The sequence below is a fragment of the Monodon monoceros genome, unplaced genomic scaffold, assembly GCF_005190385.1.
Source record: "Monodon monoceros isolate NGI ecotype Baffin Bay Population unplaced genomic scaffold, NGI_Narwhal_1 Super_Scaffold_5, whole genome shotgun sequence".
Classification (NCBI taxonomy): Eukaryota; Metazoa; Chordata; class Mammalia; order Artiodactyla; family Monodontidae; genus Monodon; species Monodon monoceros.
Window position 1 is genome coordinate 108,088,662 of NW_021703782.1, and position 16,408 is coordinate 108,105,069.

At 54.7% G+C, this 16,408-nt stretch overlaps 1 protein-coding gene across 2 annotated transcripts in view; it reads left to right on the forward strand.

Annotated features, from left to right (window-relative positions):
• Positions 1-14,139, forward strand: part of LAMC3 (laminin subunit gamma 3) — a 60,905-nt gene extending 46,766 nt beyond the window's left edge. Inside the window, exons 19-28 of one of the 2 annotated variants that reach the window (XM_029203883.1) lie at positions 147-352; positions 734-810; positions 2,019-2,153; positions 3,292-3,439; positions 4,437-4,586; positions 6,742-6,844; positions 8,941-9,140; positions 9,861-10,007; positions 10,101-10,200; positions 12,668-14,139. In XM_029203883.1, coding sequence (XP_029059716.1) covers positions 147-352; positions 734-810; positions 2,019-2,153; positions 3,292-3,439; positions 4,437-4,586; positions 6,742-6,844; positions 8,941-9,140; positions 9,861-10,007; positions 10,101-10,200; positions 12,668-12,918 — 1,517 coding nt within the window. In that variant the 3' untranslated portion in view covers positions 12,919-14,139. The remainder of the gene's footprint in view (positions 1-146; positions 353-733; positions 811-2,018; positions 2,154-3,291; positions 3,440-4,436; positions 4,587-6,741; positions 6,845-8,940; positions 9,141-9,860; positions 10,008-10,100; positions 10,201-12,667) is intronic. The other variant, XM_029203884.1, reaches the window with a different exon arrangement.
• The last annotated feature ends 2,269 nt before the right edge of the window (positions 14,140-16,408 follow it).

Sequence of the window (16,408 nt, forward strand, 5' to 3'; positions counted from 1 at the left end):
TCCTTTGGAACCAGTGCTCAGGCCTGGTGATGGAGTCAAGCTGTGCCCAGGAGGAGTAGAGGACACAGATGGGGCCCCTTGAAGTTGCAGGCTTTATTGTGAAATCTCGAGTGCTCTGTGACTCCTGGACTCTGGGCTTTCTGCAGGGGCCCAGGAAGACTTCCTGGAGCAGGTGACGGGCCTTGAGGGTGCTGTGAAGGCTGCCCAGGAGCAGCTGCAGGCACTGAGCAGGAAAGCCCACTGTGCCCAGGCCAGAGCTGAGAAGACCTGCGTCCAGCTGGCAGACCTCGAGGCGGTGCTGGAGTCCTCAGAAGAGGAGATTCTGCATGCAGCCACCATCCTTGCATCTCTGGTACCCCAGGGGACCCGTCCCCAACTCCTCCCCTCTACTGAGCCTGGGGCATGCCCCCGCCCCCTGCTTTGGGAGGCTCAGTTTTCTCATCTGCAAAATAGTGGTCACACAGTGCCTCCTCTGCCGATTCAGTGAGATAATATTTGCAAAGAACGAGCCGTATTCCAAATAGACAGTGAATGCCCAGCAAGTGGTAGGCGTCGTTATTGTTATTTCCAAGCTCTAGGGCTCCGCCCACTGGATGCTGACTCTGTAGCTGGCTCTGAGCGTTTATGAAATAAGTGGCATGGCCCAGGTCTGCCCAACAAGTTAGCCAGATGTGGGCCCTGCCCTTCAGGGATGGACCATCAGTTTCCTCCTATTTCTCTCTCTTCTCTAAAGGCGATTCCTCAGGAAGGGCTCGGCCAGCCCACCAACTGGAGCCATCTGGCCATAGAGGCCCGTGCCCTCGCCAGGAGGTGAGCCCCCATGCCCTGGGAGCATGGTGAGGTCCTGGCCACACAACCATGAAGGGAGCCCAGCCCTTCTGCTGGGGGCTTCCAGGGTCAGGGCCAGCCCCATAGGTATCCCCACCCCGGGAGTTGGAATCACTTGAGTACAGAGCTGAAGTGTCATCGCCATGGGAAGGAGAGGTGTGCAAGGATGGCATGAGATGCAGGGGTCGGGGTGGGGGTCTGCCGACACTGGTCGCCTGAAGGCATCTGAGAGCCTTCACTGGCTTTTTTTTTTATAACAGCTTTACTGAGATATAATTCACATGCCCTGCAAGTCAACCAGTTCAAGTACAGTTCAGTGGTTTTCAGTGTATTCACAGAATCGTGCAACCATCTCCGCAGTCAGTTTTAGAACAGTTTCCTTACCCCAGAAACAGGTACCCATTAGGCATCGCTCCCCATTCCTCTTCACCCTCCTCAGCCCCTGGTAACCACTAATCTACTTTCCATCTCTATAGATTTGCCAATCTGGACGTTTCATATAAATGGAATCATACACATGGTCTTTTGTATCTGGCTTCTTTCATACAGCAAAATATTTTCAAGGTTCATGCCTATTGTACCATATATCAGTACTTCATTCTTTTTTACAGCTCAATAATGTTCCATTGTACCAATATGCCACATTTTGTTTATCCAGTCATCCGTCGATGGACATTTGGGTTGTTTCATCCACTGCTTTTAAGAAGCAGCTTAAGATTCTAAAGACACAAGCTCTGAAGCAATTTGTCCCTTTAGCTGTACTTTAGGGACTGTAGACCCATTTTACAGATGAGAAAAGAGACTCAGAGAAGTAAAGTGACTTGCTTAAGGACACGGGGTTAGAAGTGATAGAGCCAGAATCAAACCCAGGCTGTCTCTTCTGTGCTCTCTTTATTAGGGTAACCATATAATTTATTGTCCAAGCTGAGATTTTATGTGTGATCAAAGGCCCTATTATTTATTATGCCAGGACAACAGGCATAAACCCTATATAACAGGAGCAGGGGCACGGGTCCCCTTCCCATCAGTCTTCACTGTGCGTCAGGCAGAGGGAGGACAGGAGCCTGGTACCCGTGGCTGTACTCCCTTTGGGACGGCAAGAGGCCCATGCGGTGGCGGGGGGTGGGGGGTGGGCCCGGGCCCCCTCTGTGTCAGCCCCTGGTGATGGTCGGGCGGGTATTGTCATACAGTCACAGGGACACCACCACCAGGATTGAGGCCACTGCTCGGAGGGCCCTGCTCACCTCCAACAGCAGTTATGCGCTTCTCTGGAGTCTGGTGGAGGGGAGAACAGCCCTGGAGGCCCAGCAGGAGCTAGAGGACAGGTGAGGAGACCTCCCAGGTGTGGGTAGGAACTTGGGTTGGCTTCCTGAAGCCGGCAGGGCCTGGTCAGAGGCCGCTGGTTCCAGAACCGGCTTCCTTCCCTGAGTCCCGATGTTCTTTAGGGTGGGGTGTGATGCCTAGGGTCTTAGGCCTGCTTGGGGGTGCGTTAGAGGAACCCACTCACGCCAGGGTGCAGCTTAGCCTCTGGAGAGAAGGAATGAGAACCTAAACAAGGAGGCCCCAGATCTGTTCCTCCTCGGCCCCCTGAAGCTCCCCTGCCCCTCCCCAGACCCCTGGGGAGCTCCTGTCAGGCACCAGCTTTCTTCTTGGCCTCTGCTTCTCTGCTGTGGGTGGCCCCCTTGTATCCAGCTCATTCAGAGGGTCAGCGGAGACCCACAAACGTCTCACTGAGCCCAAGTGGATTTCCTAGATGAGAGAATCTGACTGGCCCAGCTTGGGTCAGGTGGCCAGTCCTGAGCCAATCGGTATGGCTGGGTGGATCACATGACCCACTCCCAGGGGCGGGGGGGCTGGCTTTCTGTAAAGGGATGAGGGATGGGAGGCACCCTGGGGACGGGGGGTGGTCCAGCAGTACCCATGGTAGGGGGAGCTGGGTGGGGCAGGGTGTGGACAGCTGGACAGGAAAGCTGTCCTGGTTGATTGATTACAGCATTTCAGGGAGAAAGGGCCCCAGAACAGTCGTACAGCCCAGAGGTCTCCATTTACCTGGAGAGCAACATGCCCAAGGTCACTCAGGGGCATCAGGGCCTGGGCCGCTATCCCTCCAACAACACCAGGCATTTTCCTCTTCATCATTCATCCAGAGGAGCCAAACATTTGCAAAACATGTGATTCTCAAGTGGAAACCAAGCGGGAGCTCCTTCAGAAAAGCGTGATTGAATTCAGTGAATGAGGAAACAAGAATGCAGTCCCTCGGCTGCCTTCCCCATTCATTAGACAGCTGCCGAGCAGCCAGTTTCCGAGGCCAGCTGCTGGGTACCAACTCCGCAGACGGCAGTTCTGCCCGGGAAGTTGCCAGAGCCCCTTCAACCGGGAGCTCCACTGGGGGGGCCGGGACAGCAATGGGGAGGGATGGCCTGCGTCCTGCTCCTGGGCCATCCTGCCTCTGTCTCCTCCCAGGTACCAGGAGGTACATGCGGCCCAGAGGGCGCTGGGCACGGCTGTGGCAGAGGTGCTGCCTGAAGCTGAGAGGGTGCTGGCCGCCGTGCAGCAAGTCGGCGCAGATGCAGCCCAGCGCCTGGCCTCACCGGCTGCCCCTGCAGCACCGGTCAGCTCAGCTGTCCTTGACGCTCTGCATGCGGTGGTTGTGAGGGAGAATGTGGCAGCTGGGAAACCAGTGTGGCCCAGGCAGAGGCAGAGGACGTGGCTTATTTCTAACTCTCTAGCAGTTGATTTAAAGATCTCAGCCAATCTTTGTTGTTGATTATAATGATAATATCAAGGCCGAGGCCTCTTCTTCATCATAGTGGCATTGGCAATGACACCAGACGGACATGGGGCCAAATCCCAGCTCCGCCACTCTAGCTCTGTGACCTTGGCAAAGGACTTCCCATCCCTATGCCTCGGTTACTTTGTCCGTCTGTCGGCTAGAGCTCACCCATTTGGTTATTTCAGGCCTGCATCCATGAGGGGCTGGAGGGGATTCGTGAGCAATGCCCTCATCCTCTATGTGCCTGTCACCCTATGCTGTTTACCTCTGGATAAATCAGCTCATCAGGCCTTCTCAGTAATCCTGAAATTCCAAAACTTGGGAGCTAAACTTTAAAAAAAAAGACTAAACTTATAGAAATGCATCTGGGGCCCAGCCTGCCCAGGACTGACGGCTCCCAGGCTGTTTACTCAGGATGTTTGATCCTCCCACTGTGTGTGAAGAAGGAAAATGTAGGTGGTGACATGTTTGGCCCTGAGCACTGCCCCAGATACTGCTGAGGGCGTTAGGTAATAAGAAGTCCCCGCAGGAAATTCTGAGTTCAGAAGTACGTCCGGCCCCAAGGTTTCAGCTAAGGGATTGTGAGCCTGGGGAAGGAAACACAGGTCCGGGAGGTGAGCTGAGTCTGCGCTTCTAGAAATTGCTGGTGCTAGAATCAGACCTCAAGTGAAGCTTCCCCAGTCTGGCTTCTCTCGCCCTGGCCCCTCTGCTTCTTAGGGTCCACGTGCAGCCCTGCCCCCCACGGTCCCTGCCCCTGGGCTTCTCCCACCCAGTAGAGGACCTGCCCCTCGGACCTTCCCATCAGGCCTTGTCTGAGCCCTCCATCTCCCGGCAGCCTCAGAAGTCCCAGGCCAGGACCCTGGGCCTGAAGGTGCAGGCCCTGGAGAAGACGGTCACATCGAGAGAGCGCGTGGTCACCGAGGCTGCCCGGGCCCTCCAGGCCACCGCCCAGGCCGTGCTGCACAAGACAGAACCCCTTACGCAGGTGGGCTCTTGTCCTTTGAGGCAGCACCTGGAGAAAGTTGGGGCTGCCCCAGGCATGATCTGGGCTCAGGGGTTGCAGGGGGAGGGAAGGGCAAAGACCAGAAGTAGTTCTTTCCACCCCTCCAGTGCCTTCCCCCAAATTCCAGAGAACCTCAGTTAGCTCGTGCCAAGGCAGGAGGTCCTGATTTCCCGAGAAGGAGTAAAGGTGTGAGAGGAGGCAGGATGGACAGACAGACAGAGCCACGCCCACCACCCTTACTCAGTGTTAATTACAGCTGGGATGGGTCTCATTCACTTATTCTTGCATTCATTAGTTCACTTGCCAGATATTTTAGCGAGCACATACGTTGCTCTAGTGCTAAACCCCACTGTTTGGCATTTACAACCCAGGAGGGGAGGCAAGACTAAATAATCAGGGAATTCAAGAATCATGGAGTGAATTGAGCCCCAACCAGTGGTTTCCAACCTATTAAAGTATAAGCACCCCTTCAAGTGTGTTTTTTTTTTAACTTTCCATCTTTCATCTAGACTTAGAAAAAGGTTGCGAAGAAAGCACAAAGAAGTCCCGTATACCCTTCACGCAGATTCTCCTTCTGTTAATGTTTTACCCAGCCACCTTACAAGGATCAAAATAAGGAAATCAACATGATATAATACAATGAGCTAATCTACAGACCTTTTTCAAATCCCAGCAGTGGCTTATCCCGTAGCCATCTTTTTTTTGCAGGGGGTGGGGGGGCACGGAAGATCTTAGTTCCCTGACCAAGGATCAAACCCGTGCCCCGTGCAGTGGAAGAGCAGAGTCTTAACCGCTGGACTGCCAGGGAAGTCCCCTGTATCCATCTTAATTTTCCTCTTAAAGACAAGAAACAAGGCAGAAAACTGTTGCCTGCATCCGAACAGCTGGGCCTGGTGCCTGTCACATACTGGGAGACCTGTGCTGTGTCAGGGCTCCCTGGGGTGGTACCCATTGATTTAGTCCATCACCCTGGTCTGGGGCACAGATGAGGCCACAGCAGAGTCAGGACCAGCCCCTAGTGCGCAGTGCCCCAACACAGTGCCTCCCACCTTCCTCTCCCATCCTGCTAGGCATTTGGAGTAAGACTTAAGACACAAGGGATCCCAGGGCAGCATCTGGTGGCTCTTCGAACCCACATGATTGCGACTTCCCTGGCGGTCCAGTAGTTAAGACTTCTCCTTCCAATGCAGGGCATGCAGGTTCCATCCCTGATCGAGGAGGTAAGATCCCACATGCCTCACAGCCAAAAAACCCGAAGTATAAAACAGAAGGAGTATTGTGACAAATTCAATAAAGACTTTACCAAAAAAATATTTTTAGACCCCGCATGACTGCTGATGGATTGAAATTCACATCACATAAAATTACCCGTTTGAAAGTGTACAACACAGTGGCATTTAGCACATTCCCAGTGTTGTGCAATCACCACCTCTGTCTAGTTCCAAAACATTCATCACCCCAAAGGGCGACTGGTTATACCCATTAAGCTCTTCATTCCTCCCTCCCCCCAGCCCCCTGCTTTCTGTCTGTATGGATTTTCCTATTTCAGACATTTCATATAAATGGAATCGTGCCATATGTGACCTTTTGTGTCTGGCTGCTTTCACTTACCATAATATTTTCTAGGTTCATCCACATCGTAGTATATATCAGCACTTCGTTCCCTTTCGTGGCTGAATAATATTCCATTCTGTGGATACACCACATTTTGTGTATCTCTTCATCCATCAAACCCGTATTCTTTAAGTATCCAGCCTTTTTTTAGTGGCAACGGGGAAGAAACTAATTTTCTATGAGTAAAAGTTGTCTAAGAAACAGATTCTCTACTTCACATCCTCTGGCTGAGACGCAGCAGCATTCTGACAAGAAATTTTCAGTTGTCCATCTTTCTTTTAGTTCTTAGGTTCCAGTTTTCCTCGGAGCTTTGGTGAGACAGGTAACTTCTTGGGAGAGATATTCAAGGTTTAATATTGGTATAATAAAACAGATCAGATGTTCCTGGTAAACAGCATAATTCAGTGTCAGAGTTTTGGTGATGTTTTGGGACCTTGTACATGTGGGTTTGGTGCCCACCTGACCCCTCTCTGCCCAGCACACCTCCAGCATCACCTAACCAGACTCTCTCTTCTCTCTCCAGCTGCACCGGGAAGCCAGAGCTGCTCTGACCCGGGCTTCCTCATCTGTCCGGGCTGCCATGGTGACTGTCACAGGAGCCAGGACTCTGCTGGCTGACCTAGAAGGTATGTGTGCCCTGCTTAGCCCCAGGCTCATGGATGCACAGATGCCCATGACAGACACCAGGGCAGGCTTGGCTGCAGAGGACAGAAGTCCAGTCATGTGGGCATAAGCCAAGGAGACCATTCCCTCTGCCTCTAAGGACCTCCCTCTCCTGTGGCTGCTTTGTCCCTCCCCATCTCACATGCCACTCACCAGGTTCTTGCCTACGTGGCCATCCATCATCAGACCACACGCGCAGAGCCCCTCAGGACCAGATGGGAAGAGAATCTGGTGCCATCAGCTGTCCATCCCTGATCTAGGCCACTCTGGCTGGGCGTCTGGTTACCTGGTACAAATATGGCTGCCCTGGTCCAATGTCCAGTGGGGCTATGGGAAGGGATGCAGCGTTCCTCTTTAGAACGTGGGTTGATGGGTTGATGCCAGTACAGGTCTCTTTTGAGCTGTAGGAAAATGAGGCCAAGTGCCCCCATTTTACAGTTGGGTAGACCAAGAAAGGAGATGTTACTGAATGAAATGTGGAACAGCCCCTAGCCTGCAGCTGCTCTGCCAAGAGAGGATCTGTGTTCAAATAAGTTTAGGAAATGTCACGTGCTATAGATCCCCCTGAGGCCTTGCAGTGCACACCTGAGAATATTAAAGGCTCTGAGAAGTCCTTCAATAAAGAAACCGGGTTCACTTTATGTAAACTTAATTTCCCCTAGCATTTATCAACACCCTGTAGAATTAGGGCTCCCCAGTGTGCACTTTTTTTCTTTTTTTGGCTGTGTCGGGTCTTTGTTGCTGCGCACGGGCTCTCTCTAGTCGTGGCGAGTGGGGGCTGCTCTTTGTTGCGGTGCGCGGCTTCTCACTGCAGTGGCTTCTCTTGTGTCAGAGCACGGGCTCTAGGCGCGAGGGCTTCAGTAGTTGTGGCATGAGGGCTCAGTAGTTCTGGCTCGCGGGCTCTAGAGCTCAGGCTCAGTAGTTGTGGCGCACGGGCTTAGTTGCTCTGCGGCATGTGGAACCTTCCTGGACCAGGGCTCGAACCTGTGTCCCCTGCACTGGCAGGCGGATTCTTAACCACTGCGCCAGCAGGGAAGTCCCCCCAGAGTGCACTTTAAGAAATGCCAATTTTGTGTACAGGAAGTAAAGTAGATCTAACTTTTGGATTATCTTCATAGAATGATTATGTAGTATTATGTCCCTGGATATTAGAAGGCTTGATTCTTTTTTTAAAAAAATATTTATTTATTTATTTATTTGCTGCATCGGGTCTTGGTTGCAGCCCACGGGATCTTTCGTTGCGATGCGTGGGCTTAGTTGCCCCACGGCATGTGGGATCTTAGTTCCCCGCCCAGGGATCGAACCCACGTCCCCTACACTGGAAGGTGGATTCTTAACCACTGGATCACCAGGGAAGTCCCCTTGATTCTTTTTAAATTTTGACTTTGTCTACTATAATCAGTACTCCTTAGGATAAATTTCCCTTAGAATTTTATCTGAAAGGAAATGAAAAAGTCTCTCTTTCTATATAGAAGGAAACTACTTCTTATTAGATAATAAAAACCTATGTGAATTGTAGAGTTTCTCTTTTTGTCTTGGCTGCTAGGGGCTAAAAGGTAAATAGTGCATTTGGTACCTGCACCGTCATTACCCTAATTTTCTGGCACTTCTCACCTTTCATCATCCCTCTAGTTACATATGGCCTTTGGTGTATCATTTTAATGGCCCAGTTTTTGGTCTGTTCATCACGATAAGCTGCCTCAAAGCCTGTTTAGAAATGCGTGGTATGTAAAAAACAAAGAACTTAATGGATCTCGCTGTGTACTGTGGTATAGCTCCCATCTCTACCACTGGCCCAGGCACTGACCACCGTGCACTTCTGTGACTTTAGCAAGTATCATAATATAACATGAATCTTTACACTCACAGGGCAGTATGTCTCACTCATTTGTTTTCCCTGGGTGAGCCTGAGAAGTTTACACACAGATCTCGTGCATCTCATACCTCTGCTCACGTTGTCCAAGGGTCTGGGGTTGGTCAGACATCTGGCAGTGACCACCCAATGGGCTCTCCAGGCATGAGCCCAGCCCTCCTGACACAGCCTCGGTTGGCTTTACAGGAATGAAGCCAAGGTTTCCTCGGCCCAAGGACCAGGCCGCACTGAGGAGGCAGGCAGCCATCGTCCAGGACAGGCTCCTTGCAGAGTCCAAAAAGAAGACCAAGCAGGTGGAGAGGATGCTGGGAAATGCGGCATCTATCTCCTCCAGTGCCAAGAAGAAGGGCAGGGAAGCCGAGCTGTTGGCCAAGGACAGTGCCAAGGTCAGGGCCACGGATGTGACTCCAGGGGCATCCCTGCCTTCTGGGCGTGTGGGAGGCCTGTCATAGAAGAGGTGCCCTTCTGTAGGGTAAATGCCCCTTCTGTATGCAATGCTGAACACTCTGCACTTACTAAGGGGCCCCAGGCTCTGAGCTCTGGAGCTTCACGCGGGCGACCCTGTTGATTCCGCATGAAATAGATGTCACTGCTGTCCCCATGGGACAGGTGAGGACCCTGACGCCCAGCCCAGTTCAGTAACTTAACATAACCAGGACTCACACCTCGGTCTGTTTGGCTCTACTCCCTAAACTTCTAGACTTTTCTTGTTTAATTCGGGCCAAATTTGAATCAATAGGCGTCTTCCCAGCACCGTCACTCAGGGCCCAAGTGAACTGCCTCTACAGCTCCCTAGAGACAGTGCTGGATTGAAGGAGTCCCCAGGCTTGGTTTCTGGTCCCGCCATTTTGATTTTGGCCAGCTCCTCCTCTCTGCACCTCTGTTTCCCCATCTGTAAATTATTGGAATTTCTCCTCTCGGGGGAGATGGGTAGTGTCCAGCAATCTGCACTTTGCCGGCATCTGGTACACAGCTGTTGAGTGAATGAATGAATGATCTGGTGCATGAATCTATGACCGCTGGGCAGGGCGGTCACCCTTTACCTCTAAAAGGAGTTTCTCCACTCACACTCCCCTCCCTGCTGCTGCCACCCACCCCGTACGTAGCTCGCCAAGGCCTTGCTGAGGGAGGGGAAGCAAGAGCACCGCCGGGCTGGCCGGCTCTCCAGCCAGACGCAGTCGATGCTCCAACAGGCCTCCCAGCAGGTGCTGGCCTCAGAAGCACGCAGACAGCAGCTAGAAGCAACTGATCAGGTACGTGTGCTGAGACCCCAGCACTCCTTCTCCTGTGGTCCCGGGAGCCAGCCAGGAGCCGCTCAAGCTTTTCTTCCCCTCCCCCCCCAAAAGGTGGGTGCCGGGCTGAGCGAGATGGAGAAGCAGATCCGGGAATCACGCACCTCTCTGGAGAAGGACATCAAAGCCTTGTCGGAGCTGCTTGCCAGGCTGGGTAAGGAGACCCCAAGACCGGGCCCTGGCCCCCTGGGTCCACGGTGCATCTCCAGGATCTTCCTGGGAGGCCCCGTCCTGGGGAAGCTTGCCTCCTAGCCCTCCTGTCCGTGGCTCCCCCTATCCCGAGCCTTGTGCTCAACGACAAGCGTTTGTAACCGCTCCAGGCCCCCCGGGGCGAGGCAGGGATGGTGTCCAGAAGCATGCTCACTTCGTCCTCCAGGGGCTGCTAGTCAGGAGGAGAGGAGAGACACAGAACGCTCACCACCCACAGAACACCTGTAGGTACCAGGTGACTAGGTCCTCCCTCAGTGGTGGAGGGTTTCAGAGAAGGAGAGAGGATGTCACAGAAGCAAGTCTGGCATCGAGGATCAGGTGCTGGTTTGGAATCAGAGAGACTGGCATTCAAGTCTGGCATTTTCCCTTCCTTGGCTGTGAGACCTTGGGAAAATCACTCCACCTCTCTGAGCCTCAGTTCCCCCACCCGGGAAATGGGAGTAACAGTGGGGTAGTTTCGAGAGTGCTTTCCACACTGTGTGTGATGAGACAGTAAATCGTGAAAGGGACAGCCCCCAAGACGTGGAGCCCTCAGAGCAGGGGCGAAGGGACAGTGTCAGAGCAGTTAGGCTGAAATGAACAAGCAGTTTTAAAAGTTGGGGTAAAATACACAAAACATAAAATTTGCCATTTTAGCCACCTTTCAGCGCACAGTTCAATGGCATTAGGCACAACCTCCACCTTATTGTACAGCCATCGCCACCATCCATCTCCAGAACTTTCTCATCAGCCCAACATGAAACCCGCCCCCGTTATACACAGACTCCCCATTCCTCCCTCCCCCAGCCCCTGGCAAGCCCTGTTCTACTTTCTGTCTCTGTGAATTTGGTACTGTAGGCACCTCACCTAAGTGGAATCATATAGTGTATATACTTTTGTTACCGGCTTATTTCGCTTAGTGTAACGTCCTCAAGGTTCATCCATGTAACAGCATGCATTTCGGTTACCATGATCGATAAGACAAGGAAGAATCACCAGGTTCTGCATTTTGGCTGGATGCCAGGCGCCACTAAGCTGTTCACACACACGATCGTGTCTCATTTTAACTTTCGAGGCAAGGATCCCTGTGCTCTTGCTATTCTGCAGATAAAGAGATTAAGGCACAGAGAATTTAAATGATGCGCCCAGGGTCCCCCAGCCAGTCAGTGGGGAGGCTGCGGATCACGCTCAGGTCTGACCGATTCAGAGCGCCCGCTCGTAGCCACAGGTCTATACCCGCAAGAACTCAGCTCACTGGACACGATGCCCAGCATGAAACAAACGCTCTGTGTGGGTAAACCACTCTGGCCGTTGTTGTTGTCATTTATTCTTTCACATCGGCACTATGCTTGACTCGGGGGTGCGGGAGTGACCACGCACAACTAGACCCTGTCCCCGCCCCAGGAGACCCAGCTGGGCAGTTAGAGTGGAGGCTGTAACCTCCTCAAAGGCCAGGCTGTTTGGACTTTCCCGTGGATGGTGGGACCTCTCCGAGTCTTGGCTGGGAGCAGGGCCTGCCCGGCAGCAGGGCTCAGCTTCTCTCTGCTTCTTCCTGCCCCGGGGCTCAGCTCTTGCGGTCGCCTGTCCTCCAAACCAGCCTTCATTGCCCAGGAAACTCAGGGCCATGGGGAGCCCTGGGGCCCAGGGGGGTCCTGTGGGATTCGAAGGCATTGAGGATTTGTTTCTGTGACTCCAGCACTCTCCCACCTGGCTCAGCTGTCTTTCCACTGAATGCCACCTTAATGACAAGGTGACAAAGGCCAGGTGGGGGAGACAGCCCGTGGATTCCGTGCCACCATCACCAAGTTCATATGTGAGCACCCGGCCCCACCCCCTCGTTTTACACTTGGAGAGGCTCCTCCAGGAAGTCCTAATGTGTGCTGGGCCAGGACTAGACCCCTGCTGCCTGCTGCCCAGGCCTGCAGCCCCTCCTGCCCCGTCTGCCTCACCCACCCTCATTCTGATGCCAGAAACCTTTCTTTTCACCCTGATGTCCCCGCATCCTGGCCCACAAGTGCCATCTGTAAGTGTGGGCTCTCAGTGAATTGAAACAGTGTGTGGGAGCAGCAGGCATTATGGGGCCTCTCCCACTCACACTGCTTTACAGATGAGGAACCTGGGGCTCAGGACTCACCCAAGGCCTTCATTTTTCAACAGTAATAGTAATACCAACAACAAAAATTAACAGTTGCCCAGTGCCACCCAGGGGGAAAGTTCCGGGGTCTGCACATAAGCCCGGTGGGGTGCCCAGGCCAGGCCCTTACCTGCCTCACCACGCCGCCCTCTCGGTCCCTTGCCTCCTGGTAGATCGTGGGCACTCGGAAACCTGGAGGGTTTGGGCTGGGGAGGGCTTCTGGGGATGGGGCCTGAACAGGCTTCTGGGGCCTGCAGGGGAGCCAGCCCACCCTGAGGCTGTCCGTGCCCCTCCACAGGGTCACTGGACACCCTCGGAGCCCCCGCCCGGGCCCTGAATGAGACCCAGCGGGCACTGGAGCGCCTGAGGCTGCAACTGGGCCCACCAGGGGTGCTGCAAGGGAAACTGAGGCTCTTGGAGCAGGAGTCTGAACAGCAGCAGCTGCAGATCCAGAGCTTCGAGAGCAACCTTGCTGAGATCCGTGCTGACAAGCAGAATCTGGAGGCCATTTTGCATAGCCTGCCCGACGGCTGTGCCAGCTGGCAGTGAGGGCTGCCCGGACCCATGGTGCCCCCGGCCCAGGGCATGCACGCCCGCCACAGGTGCGCCATGCAGGCACACCGCCCAGATCCTGCTGCCGCGTACCCTCCCGAGTCTGTGCCTACACCCCCTCCACACCGGCAGGAGTGAGTGTGCATTCAGAGCTCACCCAGGCGGCTATGGTGTGCACACACCCATCGGTGTGCTCTCCCACCCCATACACACACACACACATGCACAGGTACATGTGGACATGTGCCCGTGTGTGCACTGCACACGTGTGCAAGTCCATCCATGTGTGGTGCCCCCCTCTGGATGCTGGGGCTGTTTGTTATGTTATATTATGTTATGTTATGTTATGTTAAATGCCCTGTGACACTGACATACTCAGGCAGGGTTGGTACCTGGGAGGCTGGGACCGGGCAGGGTCGGGGGGTCATCCGCAGAGATCCAGGGCGGGTTCAGCAAGAGCCAGAGCCCCTAGTCCCAGCCCTGCCCTCTGTCCTGCAGCCCCCTGACCAGTGTGTCACCCGCCACGAACACCCAGCAGCTCTGCATAGCTGAGGGAGCAGGCAGGTCAAAAGACACAGGATTCCGGGGGGTTCTCAGCGGAGGAACCTGAGGCCCAGGGCTCCTGGGGCCGTGGTGCAGCCTGCTAGGCCGGCCGGGCCGTGGCCCACCCATGCAGGGGTATCTTTGGCTTTGTGGAATACTTCCTTCTCAAGATCCTGGGACTGGGTCAGACTCACTGAAGGAATCACCTGCCCCAGGCCCGGTGCCCCTTTTGGGCCATGGCCTCGTGACCTGAGGGGGCCTGGGTCAGGGGGCTCAGACAGGTCGCTTGGATCTTCCCTTTGTGACCCTGCCAACCCTGGCTGGCCTTTGACCGATCGACACTTCCCAAACTGGCCCTGCGGCCCTGGGGCCCCATCTGCCACATGGGAGGCCCTGCTGGGCGTGGAGGCCTGGCTGCCTTTCTAACCTGTCAGGCTAGGGTCTCCCCCTGTGGCTAGGCCCTGCCCAGGGTTCCCGGCATCTCCTCCTGGCACTCCTCCCCTTTCCCGGGCCCTCTTCCAGCAGACTGCGGGGCCTTGGCACTGGGAGGATGGGTGCCTCGGGGGGCCCAGCCCCTTCCCAGCGTTCTTCCTGCCCCCCAGCAGGGGTGACAGGCAGCAGCCCAGACCATTTCTGTTTAACCAACTCTGTTTAACGTGGCAATAAAGGACCCCTTTACTAGCTGGTGGTGTGCCTTTGGTCCTCTGGTGCTGGTCGGCAGCAGGATCCCCGGTGTGGGTGCAGACTCACTGCCTGGCTGTGGGTGCACATCCCCCCCAACCAGTGAGTCAGTGGCAGAGGGTTCAGTGATTCTTCTTGGCCCACATGAGGTAGAAGGAAGGTGACAAAGCTGAGCCCGTCGGCTTTGCCAGTGTCCTCCCACTGGGGGGGCTCTGCTGGGGTCCTGCAACCCCAAGCATCTACCCTGTCCTCTCTGCTCCAGGGGGCTTATTAGGCAAAGTCTAGGGCCTGGGGGAGTTTGAGGGGTGGGGTACAGAGAGGTCCTCAGGTGACCTCTGGCTCAGGCTGGAGACACCGAGGCAGGAAAGGAACTCAAAACCAGTGTCCAGCAGCGCAGAAAGGCTCAGGGAGGGACACCAGTGAGGAGAGGAGGAGGGCTTTGGGCCAGGCCTCAAAGGGTGGGGAGACAGCGGGGAACATTCCAGGCAAGAGGGTGGGCAACAGCGCAGCATTTGCAGGGTAGGGGCCTGGCCCGCACGGGTCACTCCAGGAACTCAGGTCGCGGGCGGGATTATGGCACATGCTCAGTCAGGGCTCTTGACCACGAGGCCTGCCCCCCTCCCGGGTTGGTTTAAGCAGAAAAGGGGAGTTCGTTGGGAGGACTTGGGAGAGTCTCCTGGAATCCTGGGGTAGGAAGGGCTGCCAAGGCTCAGAGATGGTCAGGGGCCGTGGGCTTGCCTCTCCCTTCCCTCCCGCCCCTCCCCTTGGTCTCTGCCTCTGCTCTCTCTGCGTTTACTTTGTTTTCTTCTCTCTGCAGAGCAGCTTTCTTTGCTTTTCTTGTGCTTGATGGAAGAGAATGTCCCCACTGCCCCCACCTGGACCCACCATGGCCCCCATGTTTACTTGTCATCAGGTCAAAAGCTTGGCAGAGACAAGCTGGAAAACTGACCTGATTCCAGCTTCCCAGGAGGGACCAACCCAGCTTAGGCCGGGTCCCCCCCCCTACTCCTGTTCAGAAAATCAAGGGTCTCTGGGTCCAAGGCCATATAATGAGAGCTGGGCTGTGCCTTCCCCAGCCCCGCAAACTCACTGGGGGAGAGCATTCAGAGAAGAGGTGCGCTCCTCCACGGAGAAACTGAAAACCGAGGCCAGGGGTAGGGGGGTGACGTGATGCACGTCAATGGCCCAGGCAGTAAGCTGGTAGGTTTGGGAGGGAGGACGGGGGTGGGGAGGCCAAAACAGGAGGTCGCTGCTCTATTGTGTTTGATGTCTGGTGTAAGTGGTGTCAAGGAGATGGGGGTGCTTTGCAGACCTCTGGGGCGGGGTCTGATGCCCCCAAACCCTCTTCCCTGTTACCCAGCTTCTCTGCTGACAGAGGCACACAGCTGTCCTGATGCCTGCTCTTGGCCTTAAACCTTTCTCTGCTCAAGCCGTGGGGGGCTCAGCAAGGCCCAGTCTCAGCATCCCCAATGGGTGGAGCACAGGCTTCCTCTCTGTTCCGCGGTGACATACCTCAGACCTGACATCTCGTGACTCACGCAGTCCAGTCGTGCTTCGGGTGTAGAGAGCCACTCTCTGGCCCCAGAGGTGGGGCTGGGGCTGGGTGGAAGGTGGCAGCTGCGAACATCTGGCTAGCAATGCAGCCCAGCAGCTGAGCAGTTGAAGATGGGGTGGCCTCTGCCCTGCAGAGCCAGTGACTGGGGCCAACCAGCCCAGGGCAACAGGCTCTCTGAGCCTGAACCAGGCTCAGAAGTGCATTATGAGGGTCCCATTCTATGTCAGCTGTCTTCTCTGACCTCCAGGCGGGACGTCTCCCAGCAGCCAAGGGTTCTAACTCCTATCTGCTTAGACCGCCCTGACGGTAATAAAACTTATAACAGCCCCTGCTGGGTGAAAAGCATTGTTTCCTCCGTTCCATTCTGCAGGACAGAAATGCCGGGTCCTGGTTCACAGAGGTCTGAGAATTAAATGATGTAACACATGTATCCTGGGTTGATCTGGCAAAGTGCCTGGTGCCCAGTGAGGGCTCAAGAAAAAAGGTTTTATTAACAAAACACTAATTCGTTCTCATTGATTTCAAGTGTCACTGATACCCTAGAGGCACTCTGTCATTATGCATTTTCTCAAGAAACTAAAAGTTTGTTCATCTTGCAAGAGTTCAGAGTAACGTTTGGGAACCTAGGCCTCCCTTCCGAAAGTGCGTGCTGCGCAAAAGGCGAAAGGCACGTTACAGCTCCCGGCAGCTGGGACCCGCATTTGATCT